Source organism: Mytilus californianus, unplaced genomic scaffold, assembly GCF_021869535.1.
Source record: "Mytilus californianus isolate M0D057914Y unplaced genomic scaffold, xbMytCali1.0.p SCAF_5, whole genome shotgun sequence".
In the NCBI taxonomy this organism is placed as follows: Eukaryota; Metazoa; Mollusca; class Bivalvia; order Mytilida; family Mytilidae; genus Mytilus; species Mytilus californianus.
This window is the reverse complement of record NW_026262701.1, coordinates 64,826,236-64,847,430: the sequence shown is the minus strand read 5'-3', so window position 1 is coordinate 64,847,430 and position 21,195 is coordinate 64,826,236. Positions and strand designations below refer to the sequence as shown.

The following is a 21,195-nucleotide window of genomic DNA, read 5'->3' as shown; positions in this document are numbered from 1 at the left end:
AGTCGACTCCTTATTAGAGTTATTGCCCATTGATGATAATTTTTACCAATTTTTGCATTTTGCCTTATATCTTAATTTTTTTTATAGATAGATAGAAACTTAAATAAGCAAAAAATGATCAGCCAGACAAGATCTACAATTAAACAATATTGAGGAAATCGTCCGACGACTCCTTATTTGAGTTATTGCCCTTAAATGACGAATTTTACCATTTTTTTTTGCATTTGGCCTTATATGATAAAAATTACAATAGATAAATAGGCACTTTAAAACACAAAAATGATTAGCAAGGCAAGATCTACAAACAAGTCAAATTTTGCTGATATAGTTAGTAGACTGTCACTCTTTATAGGAGTGATTGCCCTTAAATGAGAATTTTGTTTACCCTCTTTTGAGTTTTGAGCAAAAACTAAAGAAGATAGAGAGAAACTAAACAGACTATTTGATCAGCAACACAAGATCAACAAAACAGATATTTTTGTCATGAACTCTATTCTTGTCTACAATGTTGGAAAGTGTTCTTTGTTGAATATTCACAAAGACCAAGGAGAGCGACACGGGCTCTTAAGAGCCTCTAGTTATGACTTGCGAAACTTTATACACCATTTAAATCATCTTCTGCCAACTTTTGACATGTTAATAGCCTTTAAATTAAAGAAATGTTGGTCAAACAGCTACTATATTTTAGATATATACTTTCACATAGTTCCTTTGTAAATTAAAATTTATGATAAAAAAAGGAATATATCAAATTTAATCAGTTGACAGGAATAATGAAAGAATTTTATCAGTATTTTATGCTTGTTATTGAATAAAACTTGGTACAAGATGTGTATACTGATATCAAAGTTGATTTCCACAATTTTTACCATTTTTTGGCGTTTTTGTCTTATATCTTAAAAATTATAATAGATAGATAGAAACTTAAATAAGCAAAATTGATCAGCAAGACAAGATCTACATTTAAGACCATATGGAGAAAATTTTTTGTCGACTCCTTATTGGAGTTATTTCCCTTTAATGACGATTATTACAATTTTTTTGCATTTTGCCTTGTATGATAACAATTATTACAGATAAATAGAAACTTTAAATAACAAAAATTCTCAGCAAGGCAAGATCCACAAACAAGTCAAATTTTGCCAATATAGTTAGTACACTGTCACTCTTCATAGGAGTGATTGCCCTTAAATGAGGATTTTTTATCCTGTTTTGTGTTTTGAACAAAAACTAAAGAAGATAGAGAGAAACTAAACAGACCAAATGATCAGCCATACAAGATCAACAAAAAAGAATTTTTTGTCATGAACTCTATTCTTGTCTACAATGTTGGAGCCTCTAGTTTGAAATGTTATTAATCCAATTCTTTCCTTAGGCAAGTAAGAGTACTGATACAATACTGTATAATAGACAACTGTCATTATTTACAAACAATTTTACTCAAAGGTTGGAGTATTAATTGGAATCACCTCCATTTTCAGCCAATTTTAATTGACCACAGTTAAATATCTGTTGTATTACATTATACGCTTGATTCCAATGGTTATCTTTCCATCAACGTGTTTTGTTTTAGGTGACGTTATTCGATGTCATTTGTGCGTTTGTTGGGCATAAAATCTACGTCAGTAATTGAGCTAAGGGATGAATATTCTAATGGGGATAACTTCCTTATGACTGCTTCGATAACTGTTTTTAAATGATAAAATTAACATATTTCATTATGCAGGGTTGGATTATGTACATAAGAATAAGGACCGGTGTTTGAAAAATGTCAAGCAGTCACAATTACTTTATCAGTTCAAAGATACAGGGATCAAGTTAGCCCATAAAACGTTTAAATGACGTGAAAAATCAGCGTATAGTAAAAGAGTTTTTCTAGTAATGGAAATGATATGGATCAAACGTATTGAATATACAGCTCAATTTGTAACTTTATACACAATTTATTGTCACTTATTGACCTCAATAGTATACCTATAATAAATTTTGATATACATTACATAAAATTATTCTGTAAATTATGTCTCAAAGATGAATGATTAAGGATTTGAAAAATGCATTTTTTGCAAAGAAAAGATAAAAAACAAAATAAGTATAAAAAATGCAAGCATGGTCTATTTTACTTGTAAAATCAGTGTTATAGTCATCTGATATTAGTCAATAATTTAGGTTAATTTAAGTTATAATTATAATTAATTTGCAGGAAACAATAAACAAATATGCATAACTCTAACCTGGGCATATTCTGCAATTAAATTTAGTTGTTTATTCCCCATTATATTGCTATTTAACAGTGTTATATATTTGAAAACAGGGAAAAAAAATTCATAATGAAGAACGAACACCAATTTGAATAAAAATTAATTATTTAATTTTTGTTGTTGAAAAAGTGCATTTTCAATGCCTCTTTCTGGAAATTATTATGTCAAACTTCAATAAAAAAAATTATATACTACACCTTTCTTTGAAGATTTCTATTTCCAATCATGTCAAAATTGTTTATTTGAAAAAAGGAGATATTTAAAGTCAGTACCCCTTTTAAAAATTGAAATGAAAGTATCTTCTAAGATCCCATGGCATGTTTGGGCAATTGAATATAAATTTGTTCAGTAATATTATGGAAATTAATAAAAGTGTTCATCGTCAGTGTCATATAAATTTTATCAAAATCAATATATGATCCTAAGATGAGTTAGAAAAATTGCATTCCAATGTTTGAACATAGAAATACTCCCTAAAGCAACTATTTACAAGTAAATTTAGGGAGACACGATTGTTATATCAACTGAATTTAATACAAGAGTGATATATCAATTTTTTTAGTTCACCACGATACCTGAAAATATGATTTGAAATTATGCACACAACTGTTCTAGTTTTTCCGTCAGTGATTTCGATAACTTTGATTGTCAGAAGTACTTTAGAAGAAGTACACTTTTTTCTGAGAATTTCATGAGCTGAAAGGGATGATTTTCAAATGAAATAATAACACTGGTAATTTTAATACGACCGCAAAAAAATTTTTGTGGTCGTATATTGGTATGACGTTGGCGTCGTCGTCGTCCGAAGACACATTGGTTTTCGCACTCTAACTTTAGTTTAAGTGAATGGATCTCTATGAAATTTTACCACAAGGTTCAATACCACAAAAGGAAGGTTGGGATTGATTTTGGGGGTTATGGTACCAACAGTAAAGGAATTAGGGGCCAAAAAGGGGCCAAAAATAAGCATTTTTGTAACTTCCAGACATAACTTGTGTGTTAGTGTATGGATCTCTCTGACATTGTACCTCAAGGTTCCATAGCACAAAGGGAATGCTGGGATTGATTTTTGGGGTTGTTGCCTCAAAATTTTTGGAATTAGGGGCCAAAAAAGGGAAAAAACAAGCATTTTTCTAGTTTCATGACAATAACTTGTGTGTAAGTGTATGGATCTTTCTGAAATTGTACTACAAGGTTATATATCACAAAGGGAAAGCTGGAATTGAGTTTGGGGGTAATTGCCGAAACGTTTAGGAATTGGGGACCAAAAAGGGGCCAAAAATAAGCATTTTTCTAGTTTCCAGACAATAACTTGTGTTCAAGTGTATGGATCTCTCTGAAATTGTACTGCAAGGTACCATACCACAAAGGGAAGGCTGGGATTAATGATGGGGGTAATTGCCTCAATATTTTAGGAAAAAGGGGCAAAAAACAAGCATTTTTCTAGTTTCAGGACAATAACCTGTGTGTAAGTGTATGGATCTTTCTGAAATTGTACTACAAGGTTCCATATCACAAAGGGAAAGCTGGGTTTCAGTTTGGGGGTAATTGCCCTAAACGTTTAAGAATTTGGGGCCAAAAAACACAGTTTTCTAGTTTCCAGACAATAACTTGTGTTCAAGTGTATGGATCTCTCTGAAATTGTACTGCAAGGTACCATACCACAAAGGGAAGGCTGGGATTGAGTTTGGGGGTGATGAATCATAAGGGGGTTCAAAAAATTGGGGGGGGGGATTTTTGTTTTTTTCCTTTTTTTTGTTTTTTTCCTTTTTTTTTTCTTTTAAAATTTTCCATTTTAAGTTGGTTATTTCTGATTTATATTTAAAAGCAAATAATAATGATATGGTAGGAGATACACACCAAACAGGATGTGTAAATTATTATATAATAAGTACTGTGCAATAGCAAGAAATTTTCAATTGCACAGTATTGCACAATAGCAAGAAATCTTCAATTGCACAGTATTGCGCAATAGCAAGAAATCTTCAATTGCACAGTATTGCGCAATAGCAAGAAATATCCAATAGCACAATATTGCGCAATAGCAAGAAATTGTCAATTGTACAGTATTGCGCAATAGCAAGAAATATTTAATTGCACAGTATTGTGCAAAAGAAGATACTTCGTATAAATTGCTTATTTCTTGACCAATTTCAATGGGGTTTTATTCTTGAATTCTTGGGTTTCTTTAATGTGCTGAATCTAACCGTGTATTTAGTTTTTGGATTTTGGGCCCCGTTTTTAAATTGGTCCACATTGAGGTCCAAAGGGTCCAAAATTAAACTTTTGTTTGATTTCATCAATAATTGAATTATTGGGGTTCTTTGATATGCCGAATCTAACCGTGTATTTAGATTCTTAATTTTTGGTTCCGTTTTCAAATTGGTCTACATTAAGGTCCAAAGGGTCCAAAATTAAACTTAGTTTGATTTTAACAAAAATTGAATTCTTAGGGTTCTTTGATATGCTGAATCTAAACATGTATTTAGATTTTTGATTATGGACCCAGTTTTCAAGTTGGTCCAAATCGGGGTCCAAAATTAAACTTTGTTTGATTTCAACAAAAATTGAATATATGGGGTTCTTTGATATGCTGAATCTAACCATGTATTTAGATTTTTGATTTGTGGGCCCCGTTATCAACTTTGTCCACATTGAGGTCAAAAGGGTCCAAAATTAAACTTTGTTTGATTTCATCAAAAATTGAATTCTTGGGGTTCTTTGATATGCTGAATCTAACCATGTATTTAGATTTTGGATATTGGACCATAATAGGTGAATGTCCAATTTAAAATTTTAAAGTTCTTAGACCACATTCATTCTGTGTCAGAAACCTATGCTGTGTCAAATATTTAATCACAATCCAAATGCAAAGCTGTATCAAGCTTGAATGTTGTGTTCATACTTGCCCCAACTGTTCAGGGTTCGACCTCTGCGGTCGTATCAAGCTGCGCCCTGCGGAGCATTTTATTAATAATGAAAATGATGACGTTCTAAATTTCAATCCTTGTGTTGTCAGTTTTTTATGCCCCAACTAGGGGCATTATGTTTTTAGGTCTGTCCGTCCGTCCGTTCGTCCGTCTGTCCCGCTTCAGGTTAAAGTTTTTGGTCAAGGTAGTTTTTGATGAAGTTGAAGTCCAATCAACTTGAAACTTAGTACACATGTTCCTTATGATATGATCTTTCTAATTTTAATGCCAAATTAGAGTTTTGACCCCAATTTCACGGTCCACTGAACATAGAAAATGATAGTGCGAGTGGGGCATCCGTGTACTATGGACACATTCTTGTTTTTATACGCCCGTCAATTTTTGACGGGACGTATTATGTTATACAAATGTCCGGTGTCTGTCCGTCTGTCTGTCCGTCTGTCTGTCCGTCCGTCTGTCTGTCCGGCGTAAACATGTCGCACCGTAACTTGAGAATGACTTATCCAAATTTCATGAAACTTAACATAGTTGTTTCTTATGATGGTCAAACGATCTGTATACTTTTTGGTGAAAATAAGATTAAAACTTTTTGAGTTACGGGACTTAGTAACTAAAACAGGTGTGTGTTTTTTTTCACATGTCGCGCCGTATCTCAAAAACAATTTATGATTATTGCTTAAAACTTTACACACTTCTTAGTTATATTAATCTTAAGATCTGTATACTTTTTGGTGATGATTCAAAATTTTATTTTAGAGATATTGAGTATTTTGTTAAAAAAGGGGGAGGGGTTTTTCACATGTCGCACCGTATCTCAAAAACAGTTTATGATTATTGCTTAAAACTTTACACACTTCTTAGTTATATTAACCTTAAGATCTGTATACTTTTTGGTGATGATTCAAAATTTTATTTTTGAGTTATTAAGTATTTTGTAAAAAAAGGGGGAGGGGTTTTTCACATGTCGCGCCGTATCTCAAAAACGATTTATGATTATTGCTTAAAATTTTACACACTTCTTAGTTATATTAATCTAAAGATCTGTATACTTTTTGGTTTTGATTCAAAGTTTTATTTTTGAGATATTGATTTTTTTGTTTTTTTTAAAGGGGGGTTTTCACATGTCGCGCCGTATCTCAAAAACGATTTATGATTATTGCTTAAAATTTTACACACTTCTTAGTTATATTAATCTAAAGATCTGTATATTTTTTGGTTTTGATTCAAAATTTTATTTTAGAGATATTGAGTTTTTTGAAGAAAAAAAGGGGGGTTTTCGCATGTCACGCTGTATGTCAGAAACTATTTATGCTTATTGCATAAAAATTCACACACAAGATGACGTGCGTATCATGCGCTCATGGCGCAGCTGTTTATTAAATTTATGATTTTAGATTGTCACTGTGTTTCTTCTCTGTTAAAAGGGTTTTAAAAAAGGTTACATTTTAGGCTAAAATCACTTATCCAAAGTTGTGATGGTTGTCTATATATGAATGTCTTAAAGACTTGACAAGCCTGTATAAAGATTTATTATTGAAAATGAGATAAAAAAAAATGTCCGACTACCTGAAGCCAAAAAATGGCTGGATCACAGCACCGACAATGCTTTGATTTAAAATTTCATGCTATTTCACCGAAATATTGCAAACCTGAATATATTTGAAATAGGGTTGTACCATGAATATTAGTAGGCAGAGCAAGTCATATTCAGTGTTTTGGGGAGCTTTTTCTGACTTCTTCTTATTTCCTATATTGGGCTATAAAAGAAAACTTTTTCCTAAGTAATTCTTTAAGAAATATACAGTAATAAGTAAATGAAATGTTTTTGATGCAGAAACATCGTATTATTCACTAAAAAACTATATATATATGTCCCTCTCTGGAACGTGGCGTAAACTTAAGTTTTACGTAAGGACTTTTTGAAACCTCCATGGAGTCAGTAAACTTTTATATGGATAGTTCATTCAGCTTGAACACTTCAATTACTCATTTATTATGACATTTCTTACTTAAATGTGTGAAAGTTACCCCAAAATTTTGATTTATAAGCCTATGAAGTTAAAATGTTTAGAGAATGAGAGGTATAAATGGACCAAAAGGGACCTTATAATGAAAACAAAGAGGTACATTAGTGGTGTTTATCATCTTAGATAATCTTTTGTATCATATTCAACTGTTTTTATGCAGATGAGATGAATATTTGATCATTTATTGGTGAATTTATTGGTCCACACTATATTCTATCATGATGCGCCGTGATTTGGATTTTTCAAAGAAATTTTGCTCAAATCTCTGTAGATATCGTTATACATTATACTAAATTACTCTCAAACTATTCAAATGATTATGACAAAACTTGACAGTATTGCTTGAAATAACCAGTATTTCACAGAAAAAATAATAACATTAGGTTTATTCAACAAAAATGTCTTCTTTATATATATATACATGAACACAACAAATATAGCAATTCGAGACTTAAATTCCTTCCCTTTTATGTCAAACAATCCATCTTGAAGTACAGAAAGTCCTCAATTTTCAGGCTAGTACATGAATACATGTATTAATAAAAAAAAGGAAAAATTGGCACTTTTTTTTCTTATCAACGTAAGTATTAGAAATATTGTAGACTTATAGAGCTCTCAATTTGTGTAAAACTATCCATCCTGAGGGTACAAAAAATACAGAATTTAAATACTGTTAAACAATAATCAAGAAAAGGGGAAAATATTGCCTCCTTATATAGATGATAACAAATATAGCAATTTGAAACTTAAATTCCTTTCTTTTTATGTCAAACAATCCATCCTGAGGTTATAAAAGTACTCAATTATCAGGCCAGTACAAGAATATTAATAAAATAGAAGAAATATTGGCACATTTAATTGTTCTTAACATAAATGTTAATAATTGAAGATTCAAATGGCTCTCAATTTATGTAAAACTATCCATCCTGAGGTACCAAAATAACAGAATTTTAATGCTGGTACATAATAATCAAGAAAAAGGTAAAATATTGGCACCTTATATGAAAATTTTACCCTTTATTGCTCACAAGCTCTTTGATTATTATTTTTTCCTGATTCATTTGCTACATGTATCTTGGGGATGCTAATTTTATATCAAGCTGATATAATGTGCACTCTCCTTCTTATATAGACTCACTATAAAGATGAAGAAGAGCAGGTGGTTATGTTTAATGGAGCTGATTTTTGTGATGAAGAAGATTTGACAGCTGGTGATAGTGAAGAAGAGGAAGATTCCAAAATTCATGGGTAATTTGAAATATTTATTATCAATATACAAAACTGAACAGATGGCAGTTTCAGGTAGATCAATTTTTTATTGCCATCAATTATGTGACAACATTTTGTCTTTGAAGTAGCTTGGGTTCCTGGCCAATCTTTGCTTTGCATTGTAAGTAAGCTAGGATAACAGTTTCATTCTTGTAGACTGATTGATTACCTTCGTTAAGATCCTTGTTTACATGAAAATACAAATGAACTAGTTTTTTGGGTTTTTTTCATTCTTATTTGAAGATAAAATTTAAATATGTTGCCTGTTTTTATTTGATATTGAAAATAGGTAAATTTGATTTAACAATCCTTGGTCAATATATTTAAGTGAATTGAATTAAAAATGCTACTGTCCTCCAAATGACTGACTAACAGACAGTGCTCGAAACTAAAGGTAGCCCAATCGCCACAGATGACCATTTACCGATTTGGACCACCAAATTTGATAAAATATGAACAGTTACTGACCCAAATAAATTCAAGTCGGGCGACTTTCTGCAGTTCGTGTTTTCTGTAATTTCCCTTTGGTAAAAATATCTTTCTACTGTTTCCTGCTTAAGAATCAGACTTCAAATAATATTGTTGTGCTAAAGAAATGAACCTGATACCAGTGTCATCCAGTGATAGTGACCAATAAGATACGTTTGTTTTCGTGATAATAATAGAAACCAATAAGAGGCCTTGCTGCTCATGACGTCGCATGCTGTATTCGTTACCTCTCTAGACCTAACTCTTACAACAATGACCGCCGCTTCTTGAAATTTTTTAAGAGCTTACATCAGAACATTTTTCGGCTAATGAATTTGTTACTCAATGAATATTGCCTTTAGTTAATGTTTCATCCATTTATTGTATTAAAAACTTAATATTTCTTTCCAAATCGTTGGTCAAACATTGTTTGTTTTGTACCTTTTTCTGCGTCCGCCATTGAAATATTTATACTAATCACGTATCGGAGGTGGATCAACTATGACCAAAATCATTATTTTGTGAATTTATATGGAATGGAAAACCAGACAGAATTAACACACTTATTGGTGATATTTCACAAGGTGAACTTAATATGGTACATCTTCATTCCTTTAATATCTATTTAAAAATTAGTTGGATAAAAAGACTGCTATCAAACCCGGGTGGTGGCTGGCAACAGTTGTTACTGGCAGACCTTATACAGTATGGGGGTGACAGGGTTTTACATATACAGAAAGAAAGGCTGATTGAAATTTCTAAAAGATGTAAAAATTCTTTCCGATGGATGTTCTCTACTCTGCTTTTCAATTGTAAAACCTAATACTGAGATTTCTGTCAGTGACATTTTATCCTTAGATATTTTGAGCTTTTCTTCTTTGAATGATTTCCCATATAATATTCAATGGAAACAGGGAGGTGTGCAGTCAGTAAGTGACCTTATTAATCATGAAAATATGTAATTTGAGCAATTTCAAGAAAGAGTGAAAATCAACAATTTTATCAAATATTATATAAAAATAATCCCTAACGCTTTGAAAAAATGCCTTAAAGAGAACTGTTTAAAGCAAGATTTGGATAAGCCTAACACTGGAGAAACATTCTTAAAGAGAATTATTTGTAATGTGAAAGCCAAATTTGTATATAAAAATTTAGTAAATGAAGTTAGTCAACTACCACCAGTCAAATTTTTGAAATGGGAAGAACTGTTGGTTATTGATACAACAGAATGGTCAGAATATTTCATGATAACCAAAAAGTCCTGTAGAGATGTTTTTTTAAGAACATTTCAATACAAATGTTTGCATAGAATCATAGCAACTGATACCTTTTTGTACAAACTCAAATTAAAATATACCAAGTTATGTACTTTTTATAAACTTGGCAAAGAAACCATTGAACACCTATTTTTAGAATGCCCAATAACTTTTCAATTGTGGCAGTTTTTTTCAAATATTGTAAAACTTTTTTTGGTAAAATTTGTTCTCAACAAAGAGAATGTGTTCTTGGTTGCAAACATGAAAGTTTATTGTTGAATCTGTTAGTCATAATTACAAAGAATTATATATATAAATGTAAATTAAATGAAAGAAAAGAATAAAGAAATACCAATTTCTTGAATATTATATTGCAAAGAAAAATAATAAAGTCCAAGTTTGTGAAAAAATTTGGTCTCCTTTACATGTAATATTTAACTAAATATTTTTTCATATTATCTATTTTTTAGTTATGTAAAAACAAAATAGTTATATACAATGAGGAAAGTTATGCTTGTCTTTAAAATAATTGTTTTAAAAAGTAAGTCAAGATACATATTGTAGCAAAACAGGTGAGTGAAAAGTAGTTGTATTGTATGAGAGAAAGTCAAAGAGAGAGATTAATCAAATAAAATTTATATGTAACCTTAAATACTATAATTGTAAAAATCAATTAGTCAGCAATACATATTGTATACTGCATTATTTTCTATATTTAACTCCTTGATACCCCTGTCAGGTGGTAGTGTAGGGGGTATGTAAAATCCTGTATTGAAAAACAAATAAAAGATAAAAAAAAAAAAAACTATGACCAAAATCCGTATTCTTACGATGATAACTATAGACACACAAATGGAACAGCTGACAGAAAAATAAACGATCCCAATAGTAAAAAATACTCTTTCCACACGCTTTAACAGACATTTGGCTAGATCTCCTTTAATTACATGTAAATGTATGTTTCCATTCAATTGATTGATTTAAGCTGCTTAAATTTGTTTAATTTATATATCTTTTTAATGAGAAACAATGAATTACATCAACAGAATTTTGATGAATAAGTTATTATTTCTTATCCTTTTTAATTTACAAACAAATGTCTTTAATATTGATGAGGGGGGGAGTCAATAGGGGCTCCGTTAACATGTTAACAACACCTCGATTTTGGCAAAAACAGTTAACAACAAATATAAAATGCTGCTAACAGTTAACACCAACTTTAACTGAATAACAGATAACAGTGGTGTAAAAACTTCAATAACACTTAACAACCATTTTGAGAAATCGAACAATGTTAAGGTATTTGATTGTTCTATCCGATTTTGAAGAATTTTCAAAAGAAAACGGCGGGTGTCTTGCAAAAAGCAGGAAATGCTCACCCTTTCAAAGCACCTGAGTTCACTCCATTTGTGTTCATGTGTTGTATGTACTTTTAGTGTATTGTGTACACCGTTTGTCCTATATATATGCTGTCTTCTTGTTGTCTCGGTTTTGCCCTTTGTCCATGGATTTCCCTGAAATGTTCCAAAGTTTTTGAATATTGATTGACTTAAGGGGCATTAGCTGTCAAATTCTTGTTCACCGATTTGACTCAAATTCTCATATTTGATTTATAACATACTAAAACGTATATCCAAATTACAATAAGTCTGACATAAACTTTTAACAATGCATAGACTCGATAACATATATCAGCATTCCGTGTGTATTTTAGTCTAGACGCCATCTAATTAACCATCGAGCTGACCTCCGAAGACTGCCGACGGTCACATATCCCGATATATAAACATAAATATAAATAGATAGCGACCTCGTGCATTTGGACTTTTCTAGGTCTGTTTGATTTCATGTTATAGGTTAAAAAATAAGTTAATCATCGTTTTTACCTGTATAAGAATGATTTTTGGTGAATCGAATCAGTCAACGTAATGGTTCACCTTTGTTTCACTTTCAATGTTGACATTCTTTTCCTTTTAATGACTGAACACGACTAATACATGCGTAACCAATCTCTAGCTAATAGCTTAAATTGAAGGTCAAATGAATACGGATTCAATGAGGTCGAATTATTCTCTTACAAGTTAATAATTCATCAGCGATGTTTCTTAGCTTATTTTGACAAAATTGAACTAAACTGGCTGCTAAAAGCGAATTATTATTTCACTTTCATTAGTGATTGAACAAAAAAAAATCATATTTTATTTTTTTTTTATATCTCGTAGCTAATAGAATTGAGAATGGAAATGGGGAATGTGTCAAAAAGTCAACAACCCGACCAAAGAGCATAAAACAGCCCAAGGCCACCAATGGGTCTTCAACACAGCGAGAAAATCCCGCACCCGGAGGCGGGCTTCAGCTAGCCCCGAAATTAAAATGTGTACTAGTTCAGTGAAAATGGACGTCACACTAAACTCCGAAACATATAAATGAACTAAAATTAAAAAAACATACAAGACTAACAAAGGCCAGAGGCTCCTGACTGAAGACAGGTGCAAAAATGCGGCGGGGTTAAACATGTTTTGGGAGATCTCAACCCCTTTAAAGATCTCCAAAGACAGTTACATATATGCTGTTTATGTTACTCCTTTGAGGGAGCACCGTAAAGAAAGAGATTAACAGCAAATTTAATGTGATTAGTGTCACTGTGAATCTTTAAAATTCTTTTAAATAACAGTTAACAGAGATAAATTATGTCAAAAACAGTGAACACTTTAAGTGTCAAGTAACAGATACAACATGTTAGAGGAATCCCATTTTCATATAAAACAGTTAACAACATTGCCAATTTTAACAGAACAAATAACAGACAGTGGATTGAAAACAGTTAACAGTTTATATGTATTTCAAATAACAGTTAACAACACCTTGAAAAAGCCCAAAACAGGTTAGCAGAAAAAGGTATTGCCCCCCTCATTGATAGATTGTTGGTAGTTTCTTACAATTGAAAAAAATATGCTTGTGTAACTTCATGTATGAATGACAATTTAAGACATAAACTGAGACAACTGTTACTTTAATTGTATTCTAATGTAGAATTGAAAAAAATAGAATGCAAATGGCCCTTTTTATTTTTATAAAAACTAAAAATTATAGCGCCACAAGCAAACAAGCATTTCTCTTTTAAGCTTCGCCACTTCTCCCTATTAGTTTCAAAAAGAGAAGTAACTTCTCCCTATGATTCTTGAGTAGTGTGAGCCCTGATTTAGGCTATGAGTTAATAAGTTATCATTTCAAGATGTTGGCCTTTCATTAAATACCAATAGCAGTGCTAAAAAAAGATCAACAAAACATGTAAACAAACGATTCTGAAATTAATCAATGTGCCTGCACATGTCAAGGTCATTCTTCTGTTCTGTACAGGTATTATCATCCTATTTGAATCAGGACCCTCTTACTCAGGATAATGCTTTCACTTAACTTATAAATGAAAATTAATAAAAGCTTCTTGTACATTGTTTGGGCCATTAAAATTCTATTTGGGCTACCAAAATTTGAGTCTCTGAAAGATGTGGTTGCCCAAATTTTTTCATTTGGACCACCATGATAAAAAAATGAGTTTTGAGCACTGACAGTTATTTAATATATATAACTTCAAATTATTATACGACCGCAAAAAAATTTTTGTGGTCGTATATTGGTATGACGTTGGCGTCGTCGTCGTCGTCGTCGTCCGGCGTCGTCGTCCGAAGACACATTAGTTTTCGCACTCTAACTTAAGTTTAAGTAAATGGATCTCAATGAAATTTTACCATAAGGTTCAATACCACAAAAGGAAGGTGGGGATTGATTTTGGGGGTTATGGTACAAACAGTTAAGGAATTAGGGGCCAAAAAGGGGCCAAAAATAAGCATTTTTGTAACTTCCAGACATAACTTGTGTGTAAGTGTATGGATCTCTCTGACATTGTACCACAAGGTTCCATATCACATAGGGAATGCTGGGTTTGATTTTGGGGGTAATTGCCTCCAAATTTTAGGAATTAGGGGCCAAAAAGGGGCAAAAACAAGCATTTTTCTAGTTTCATGACAATAACTTGTGTGTAAGTGTATGGATCTTTATGAAATTGTACCACAAGGTTTCATATCACAAAGGGGAAGCTGGAATTGAGTTTGGGGGTAATTGCCCAAAAAGTTTAGGAATAAGGGGCCAAAAATAAGCATTTTTCTAGTTTCCAGACAATAACTTGTGTTCAAGTGTATGAATCTCTCTGAAATTGTACTGCAAGGTACCATACCACAAAGGGAAGGCTGGGATTGATTTTGGGGGTAATTGCTCCCAAATTTTAGGAATTAGGGGCCATAAAAGGGCAAAAAAACAAGCATTTTTCTAGTTTCAGGACAATAACTTGTGTGTAAGTGTATGGATCTTTATGAAATTGTACTGCAAGGTTCCATATCACAAAGGGAAAGCTGGGTTTGAGTTTGGGGGTAATTGTCCAAAACGTTTAGGAATTAGGGGCCAAAAAGGGGCCAAAAAATAAGCATTTTTCTAGTTTCCAGACAATAACTTGTGTTCAAGTGTATGGATCTCTCTGAAATTGTGCTGCAAGGTACCATACCACAAAGGGAAGGCTGGGATTGAGTTTGGGGGTGATGAATCATAAGGGGGTTCAAAAAATTTGGGGGGGGGATTTTTTTTTCCTTTCTTTTCTTTAAAATTTTCCATTTTAAATTGGTTATTTCTGATTTATATATAAAAGCAAATAATAATGATATGGTTTGAATAGGTAAATTAAAATTTTTTAAGTTCTTAGACCACTTTAATTCTGTGTCAGAAACCTATGCTGTGTCAAATATTTAATTACAATCCAAATTCAGTGCTGTATCAAGCTTGAATGTTGTGTCCATACTTGCCCCAACTGTTCAGGGTTCGACCTCAGCGGTCGTATCAAGCTGCGCCCCAGCGGAGCATTTTATTTACCATTAATTTACCATTAATTAATTGAAAAAAAAACTGGTACATGTAACTGTATAAATGTTTGAAAGATAAAGCTGTAAAAGAGGACACAAAGATAATGCAATTATTTAGTAAATTGTTTATTTATTTCGGTTCTGGGTGAAGTGATAAACGGTATGCTGTTGATATCTGATGATATCAGATTATAACATGATAGTTTTCATATGAACCAGTTGAAAAAGGTTAATGATATTTGGTATGCAGATGTATTAGCATAGGCACATCTCATTTCCATGGCAATTATTTGGCCCCTCCCCCTCAGTCATGGTCTATTGACTTTGAAATTTTTGCTTAATTAACATGTATTAATTTGTGATTAGGTCAGTTTAAGGGGAACCACTAGTTGTAGGTCAATGATAAATTTGGTATGCAGATGTATTATCATTTGCCCATCTCATTTCCATGGATATATTTAAGGCCCTGACCCCTCAGTCATAATCTATTGACTTTGAATGTTTTGCATAGATCCTTGGGGACACTCTGCTGTTGCCATCTAATTTATGGACATTTATAAAATTTTACTACTGGTTGTTTCAAGAATTTCTGGGGATAAACTGTCAAATTTCATACAAATTCATTCCAACACAAATCAAACAACATCACTACTTGGTTTCCTCATAGCCACATACTAGGCTTCCTGATAGCCTCATTATAGGCTTCCTGATAGCCTCATGCATTTATTTGGAACCATCGTTCCAATTGGATTGTGTGATGTCAAGCCAGGGGTCTATACTTTGCTACTTTTCGGTACGCACATAGGCTTTTGGTTTCTGCATGGAGCAAACATTTTTATTTTAGCTGAGAAGATTCCCCAAGGGCCAAATCAAGTGATGAATATAAAATTAAAGTTTTATTTCAATTATGATTTATGTTTCATTCAAATCTGGATACCACTGGCACTGCTACACAATACATGTATATACACAGGGGTTTATTTATAATGGGATAGAGCAGGACTTCAAATTATGTTGATTATATTGTTGATATGAGTACTAAATGCTTAATTTTACATATAATGAGTTCAAATGAAGAGTTCTGAAGGAGATAAGGGATAATTAAAAGATTGCTTATATTACATGTACTCATTGTGTGTGACTTTGAGGATTTTGTTCATTGGGCTCAAATTTCAGCAAGTTCGAATTAAGGACAGAGACTTACTCAGGCAGGTTTTTAATATCAGGTTAACTGATATTTTTTAAAGGAGGTAACTGTTTTTCTTGATGTTTACTAAGGTGTTATATACTTTTCATTATTACAAAACACACATCCACTGACCAAAGGAGAAATACAGTACAAACAACAGACAATCAAATATAAGTACAACATTACAAGTAATGCAGTAAATTGATATAAGGTATCTCTCCAGATAAAACGTAGACATTTTCTTGACTCAAGAGTTACACTTACTGAGTAATATGTGTCACGGAGATCAAACACACCATAAAACAATTTTGAGTCATGAGTCTCATGGCAGATTCTAATCTTTCCATTTGGAAATGGTTATACTCAATATATGCATTTAAGTTACTTACATTTAAAATAAATCATTACCACTGTCTTTTTTTTAATGTTAATATTATCAAAATTTATTCTAACAACAATCAGAATAATAGTATTACCACTAACCTGAACTACTTTTTCCCGTGGGACTGTTGGAACTCAGAAAGCCCAAAAGGCTTCTTCTTAAAATATGTCTGCCTCCTCTCCTAGAAGATGTTTCACCACCATGGCTATAACCTCTAAAATTACCAAAACTGGAAGAAGGGTTAGAAAACTGTGGCCTTTGTGCTACCTTAGCAGCCATCTTCTTTCCTTCTGTGAGGCTTTTGATTTTATTCACCACATCATCACCAAACAACTGATCTGTTAATTTAAAGTCTTGGGTGTACATAGTGATTGATATTAATCTTTCATGTACCTTTATTTTGAAAGACTATAACTGCTTGATGCTAATAAAGCTATGGAATCTAGTATTGTTTGCGACAGTTCTTTCTTGTCTGGTACCTCTGTACCACTCAATTTTTATCGTTAAGCTATTCAATAACACTCTTGAATTGTGTCAAGTTTGACATTGTTTGACCTGCCAAAACTTCCGATGCATTGTTCATAAATTACATTGTTTACAGTTGGGAAATTTAACTGACAATTTTCTGGTCTCAAATATTTGTTGAAAAGTTCATTTCGTTTGGTCAGTGTTATTTTCGTCGTCAACAATAAGTTGACAAACGTCCCTAAATTATCAGAAACATTAGGCCCAACCTTTTCTTCCTGCTTAATTCATTCAATTTCTCATTTAAGAGTTGCGAGGTATCAAAGCTATTACCGTCGACAACAACCGAAATTTTCTGCTGGGTGCTGCCATCTTTGTTTACAATGGGTACATCGCACTGCATTGTTGGATCGCGCAACTATTACTAGACCCACATGAGATCTCAACTGCACTACCAAATGTAGACTCGGATCGAGAAACAGCTTAATCCGAAATTTGATGAATACACGACTTTGAAGCCAAAATCAGACTTACCTGACTGTCTGCATGAGTGCATCCGCCAATGTTACATTTAGTATCATAATCCACTACTTACTCGTAATCTCACTCTTCATAATAATTAAGACAATCGTTCAAACTTTGCACACTAGCATTTATAATACTCAGCTGATTTTGGTCAATGCTACTGATAGATTTTGGACCTATTCCCACTTTGCTTGAACCTTCATCCGCACGATCATAATCATGAATGCGAATGTTAACACATGGAATCTGTCCTATATCCAAAGCGTCTTCTCGCTAATGAGAGTTTGATGCCACTGTTTCAAGCGTAACAATTTCCTGCTAACAGGATTCATCATCAGAACTGTCATCACTGTCTTGTACTTCATGTACTTCATGTTCATCGAGTTATCCCACAAGCATGGCTGCATTTTCTGTGTTTCCTGATTGTGATGCCATCATTAAAAAGTAAAATAAAACAACAACGAAGTCATAAATTGGTAATGTACAAATAACGATTGTGTATCACAATAATTACAGTAATAATTAAAATAATCCGAAATTAATATATGATGAAAATAGATATTCCAATTAAAAAGGATTTAAAGGAACACAAAATTTGTTGTTGCTGAAGAATTTCAGGATCAGGTCATACTGATGATTTCAGAGGATTGGTTATAATCTCACATGGTCCCACTAAATAATGTCACCTTGCATTGTGAGAAAACTATTCATTTTAACTCTAAATGTGATGCAATATCATTGTAAGTGCAATCATTCATGATGTGGGATATTTGGAGGTGCGCTGAATTTTCATTGTGGTTTTATGTAATAATTGGACATGCAATAACTAACAATATTCATTTGATGACTTTAATATTAATGACATTTACAATTTAAAATCCAAAATTATCAGACCTGCTTACTTGAAGATACATGGGGTATAACCGCCATACAATTGATTTCGAACCTTGTGCGTTCTGAAACATTAAACCATTGCCGTGACGTCAGCCTATTCATTAACCGTAGTTTCATTTTCTAGAATCAACGCTTCCTAAATCTGTCGCTTAAATGGACTCACCAAATTATATTCAATTCTTTCCTTAATTACATTAAGTTTGAATTGGCTAATTTACTGATTTCTATTCACTAATGGAATTAATTTAAAAATTTACTTTTAACTTTTGTAATTTTATATGCCTTTACTGGGAATCGAACCCCTCCTTTACGTCTGTTGTGTATGACTGACAACAACACATCGACGAAACCTCTTGGCTACCAATGGGTTGCAATTTAGATGTCTATTTTATATATATCAATGAACATATGATACACATCGGTACAACGGACACACAGGGCTTGTACTTTTATATATACATAATAGACAATCGTATAGTATATAAAGTTGGTAGCTTCGAGGTTTAGATGAATGAGTTGTAGAGTCAAATTAGACGTATAGATTTTTCGGTTTAAGTTCGAATCCCTGTTTTCTTTTTGTTGTCCCTTTTCTTTAGTTTTTCTGTTTTTAGTCCCCTACCGACGAAGTCGAAGGGGACTTTAGATTTGCACTCCGTCCGTCTGTCTATCTGTCTGTCTGTCCATCTGTCCATCTGTCAGTCCGGCAAATCAGTTTTCCTAACTTTTTAGCTCACCGGGGCCCGAAGGGCCCCATGTGAGCTTATGCCATCACTTGGCGTCCGTCGTCTGTCGTCGTCGTCGTCTGTCGTCGTAAACTATTTCAAAAATCTTCTCCTCTGAAACTACTGGGCCAAATACCTTCAAACTTTAACTTAATGTTCCTTAGGGTATTTAGTTTATAAATTGTATCCGAAGTTATGATCCATCGACAAACATGGCCGCCATGGCTAAAAATAGAACATAGGGGTCAAATGCAGTTTTTGGCTTATATCTCAAAAACTAAAGCTTTTAGAGCAAATCTGACATGGGGTAAAATTGTTCAGTTGGTCAAGATCTATCAGCTCTGAAATTTTCAGACGAATCAAACAATCCATTGTTGGGTTGCTGCCACCGAATTGGTAGTTTTAACAAAATTTTGCAGTTTTTTGTTATTATTTTGAATATTATTATAGATATATATAAACTGTAAGCAGCAATAATGTTCAGCAAAGTAAGACCTACAAAAAAGTTAATACGACCATAATTATCAATTGACCCCCTCAAGGAGTTATTGCCCTTTATAGACAATTTTACACAATTTGTTCAAGTTTGCTAACATTTAAAAATCTTCTCCTCTGAAACTACTGGGCCAATTACCTTCAAACTTTAACTAAATGTTCCTTAGGGTATCTTGTTTATAAATTGTATCCGAAGTTTGTATCCATCGACAAGCATGGTCGCCATGGCTAAAAATAGAACATAAGGGTCAAATGCAGTTTTTGGCTTATATCTCAAAAACTAAATCTTTTAGAGCAAACGTGACATGGGGGTAAAATTGTTCAGTTGGTCAAGATCTATCAGCTCTGAAATTTTCAGACGAATCGAACAATCCATTGTTGGGTTGCTGCCACCGAATTGGTAGTTTTAACAAAATTTTGCAGTTTTTTGTTATTATTTTGAATATTATTATAGATATATATAAACTGTAAGCAGCAATAATGTTCAGCAAAGTAAGATCTACAAAAAAATTAATATGACCATAATTGTCAATTGACCCCCTCAAGGAGTTATTGCCCTTTAAAGACAATTTTACACAATTTGTTCATCAAGTTTGCTAACATTTAAAAATCTTCTCCTCTAAAATACAGGTGAGCGATTCAGGCTCTTGAGAGCCTCTTGTTTTCTTCGTATTTGAAGATAGTGATTTGATATTTGGTATATTGTTTAATCATGACAAGTTACAGATCAAGTTTGAATTTTGTTCCGGTCTGATAATTTTGTGGAGAGTTATGGTCCTTGGACTTAGAAAATTCACTCAAATATTCAGTTTTCCGCATTTTTTTTCGTCATGCTTGAAGATATTGATTTAATAATTAGTACATTGTTTTATCATGACAAGTTACAGATCAAGTTCGAATTTTGTTCCTGTCTGATGATGTTGTGCAGAGTTATGGTCCTTGGACTTACAAAATTCACTTAAATAATCAGTTTTCCACACTTTTTGTCATCATGCTTGAAGATATTGAATTGATATTTGTTATATAGTTTACACCATGACAAGTTATAGATCAGTTAGCATATTGTCCCAGTACAATTAACTTTTAACCGGTAGGGGACTATGTATTGCCATGCAATACTCTCAGAAGAATGCTTGTTATGATGATTTTTTTATACAACCGCAACATTTTTTGGGTTTGTATTATGTTATGGCGAAGAAGATATTTTGGTTCGCAGACAATAACTTGAGTATAAGTATGGATCTCTATGAAATTTTAGCACAAGGTTCCATACCTCTAAAGGATGGTTGAGATTGTTCTTGGGGGTATTGTCCTAGCGGTTGTGTAATTAGGGGCCAAAAAAGGTCAGTTTTACTGGTTCATAGAAAATAAATTGGTTCGCAGACAATAACTTTAGTATAAG

At 32.6% G+C, this 21,195-nt stretch overlaps 2 protein-coding genes across 8 annotated transcripts in view; one reads left to right on the top strand and one right to left on the bottom strand.

Moving 5' to 3' along the window:
- LOC127701233 (importin-4-like) overlaps positions 1-21,195 on the top strand; it is a 997,117-nt gene that overhangs the window by 451,354 nt on the left and 524,568 nt on the right. For all 6 annotated transcript variants that reach the window (XM_052205057.1, XM_052205056.1, XM_052205054.1 and 3 more), the window contains exon 20: positions 8,351-8,466. In XM_052205057.1, the coding sequence (XP_052061017.1) occupies positions 8,351-8,466 (116 nt within the window). The remainder of the gene's footprint in view (positions 1-8,350; positions 8,467-21,195) is intronic.
- LOC127701240 (zinc finger CCCH domain-containing protein 13-like) overlaps positions 1-21,195 on the bottom strand; it is a 406,889-nt gene that overhangs the window by 30,102 nt on the left and 355,592 nt on the right. The gene's annotated exons all lie outside the window — the stretch shown is intronic.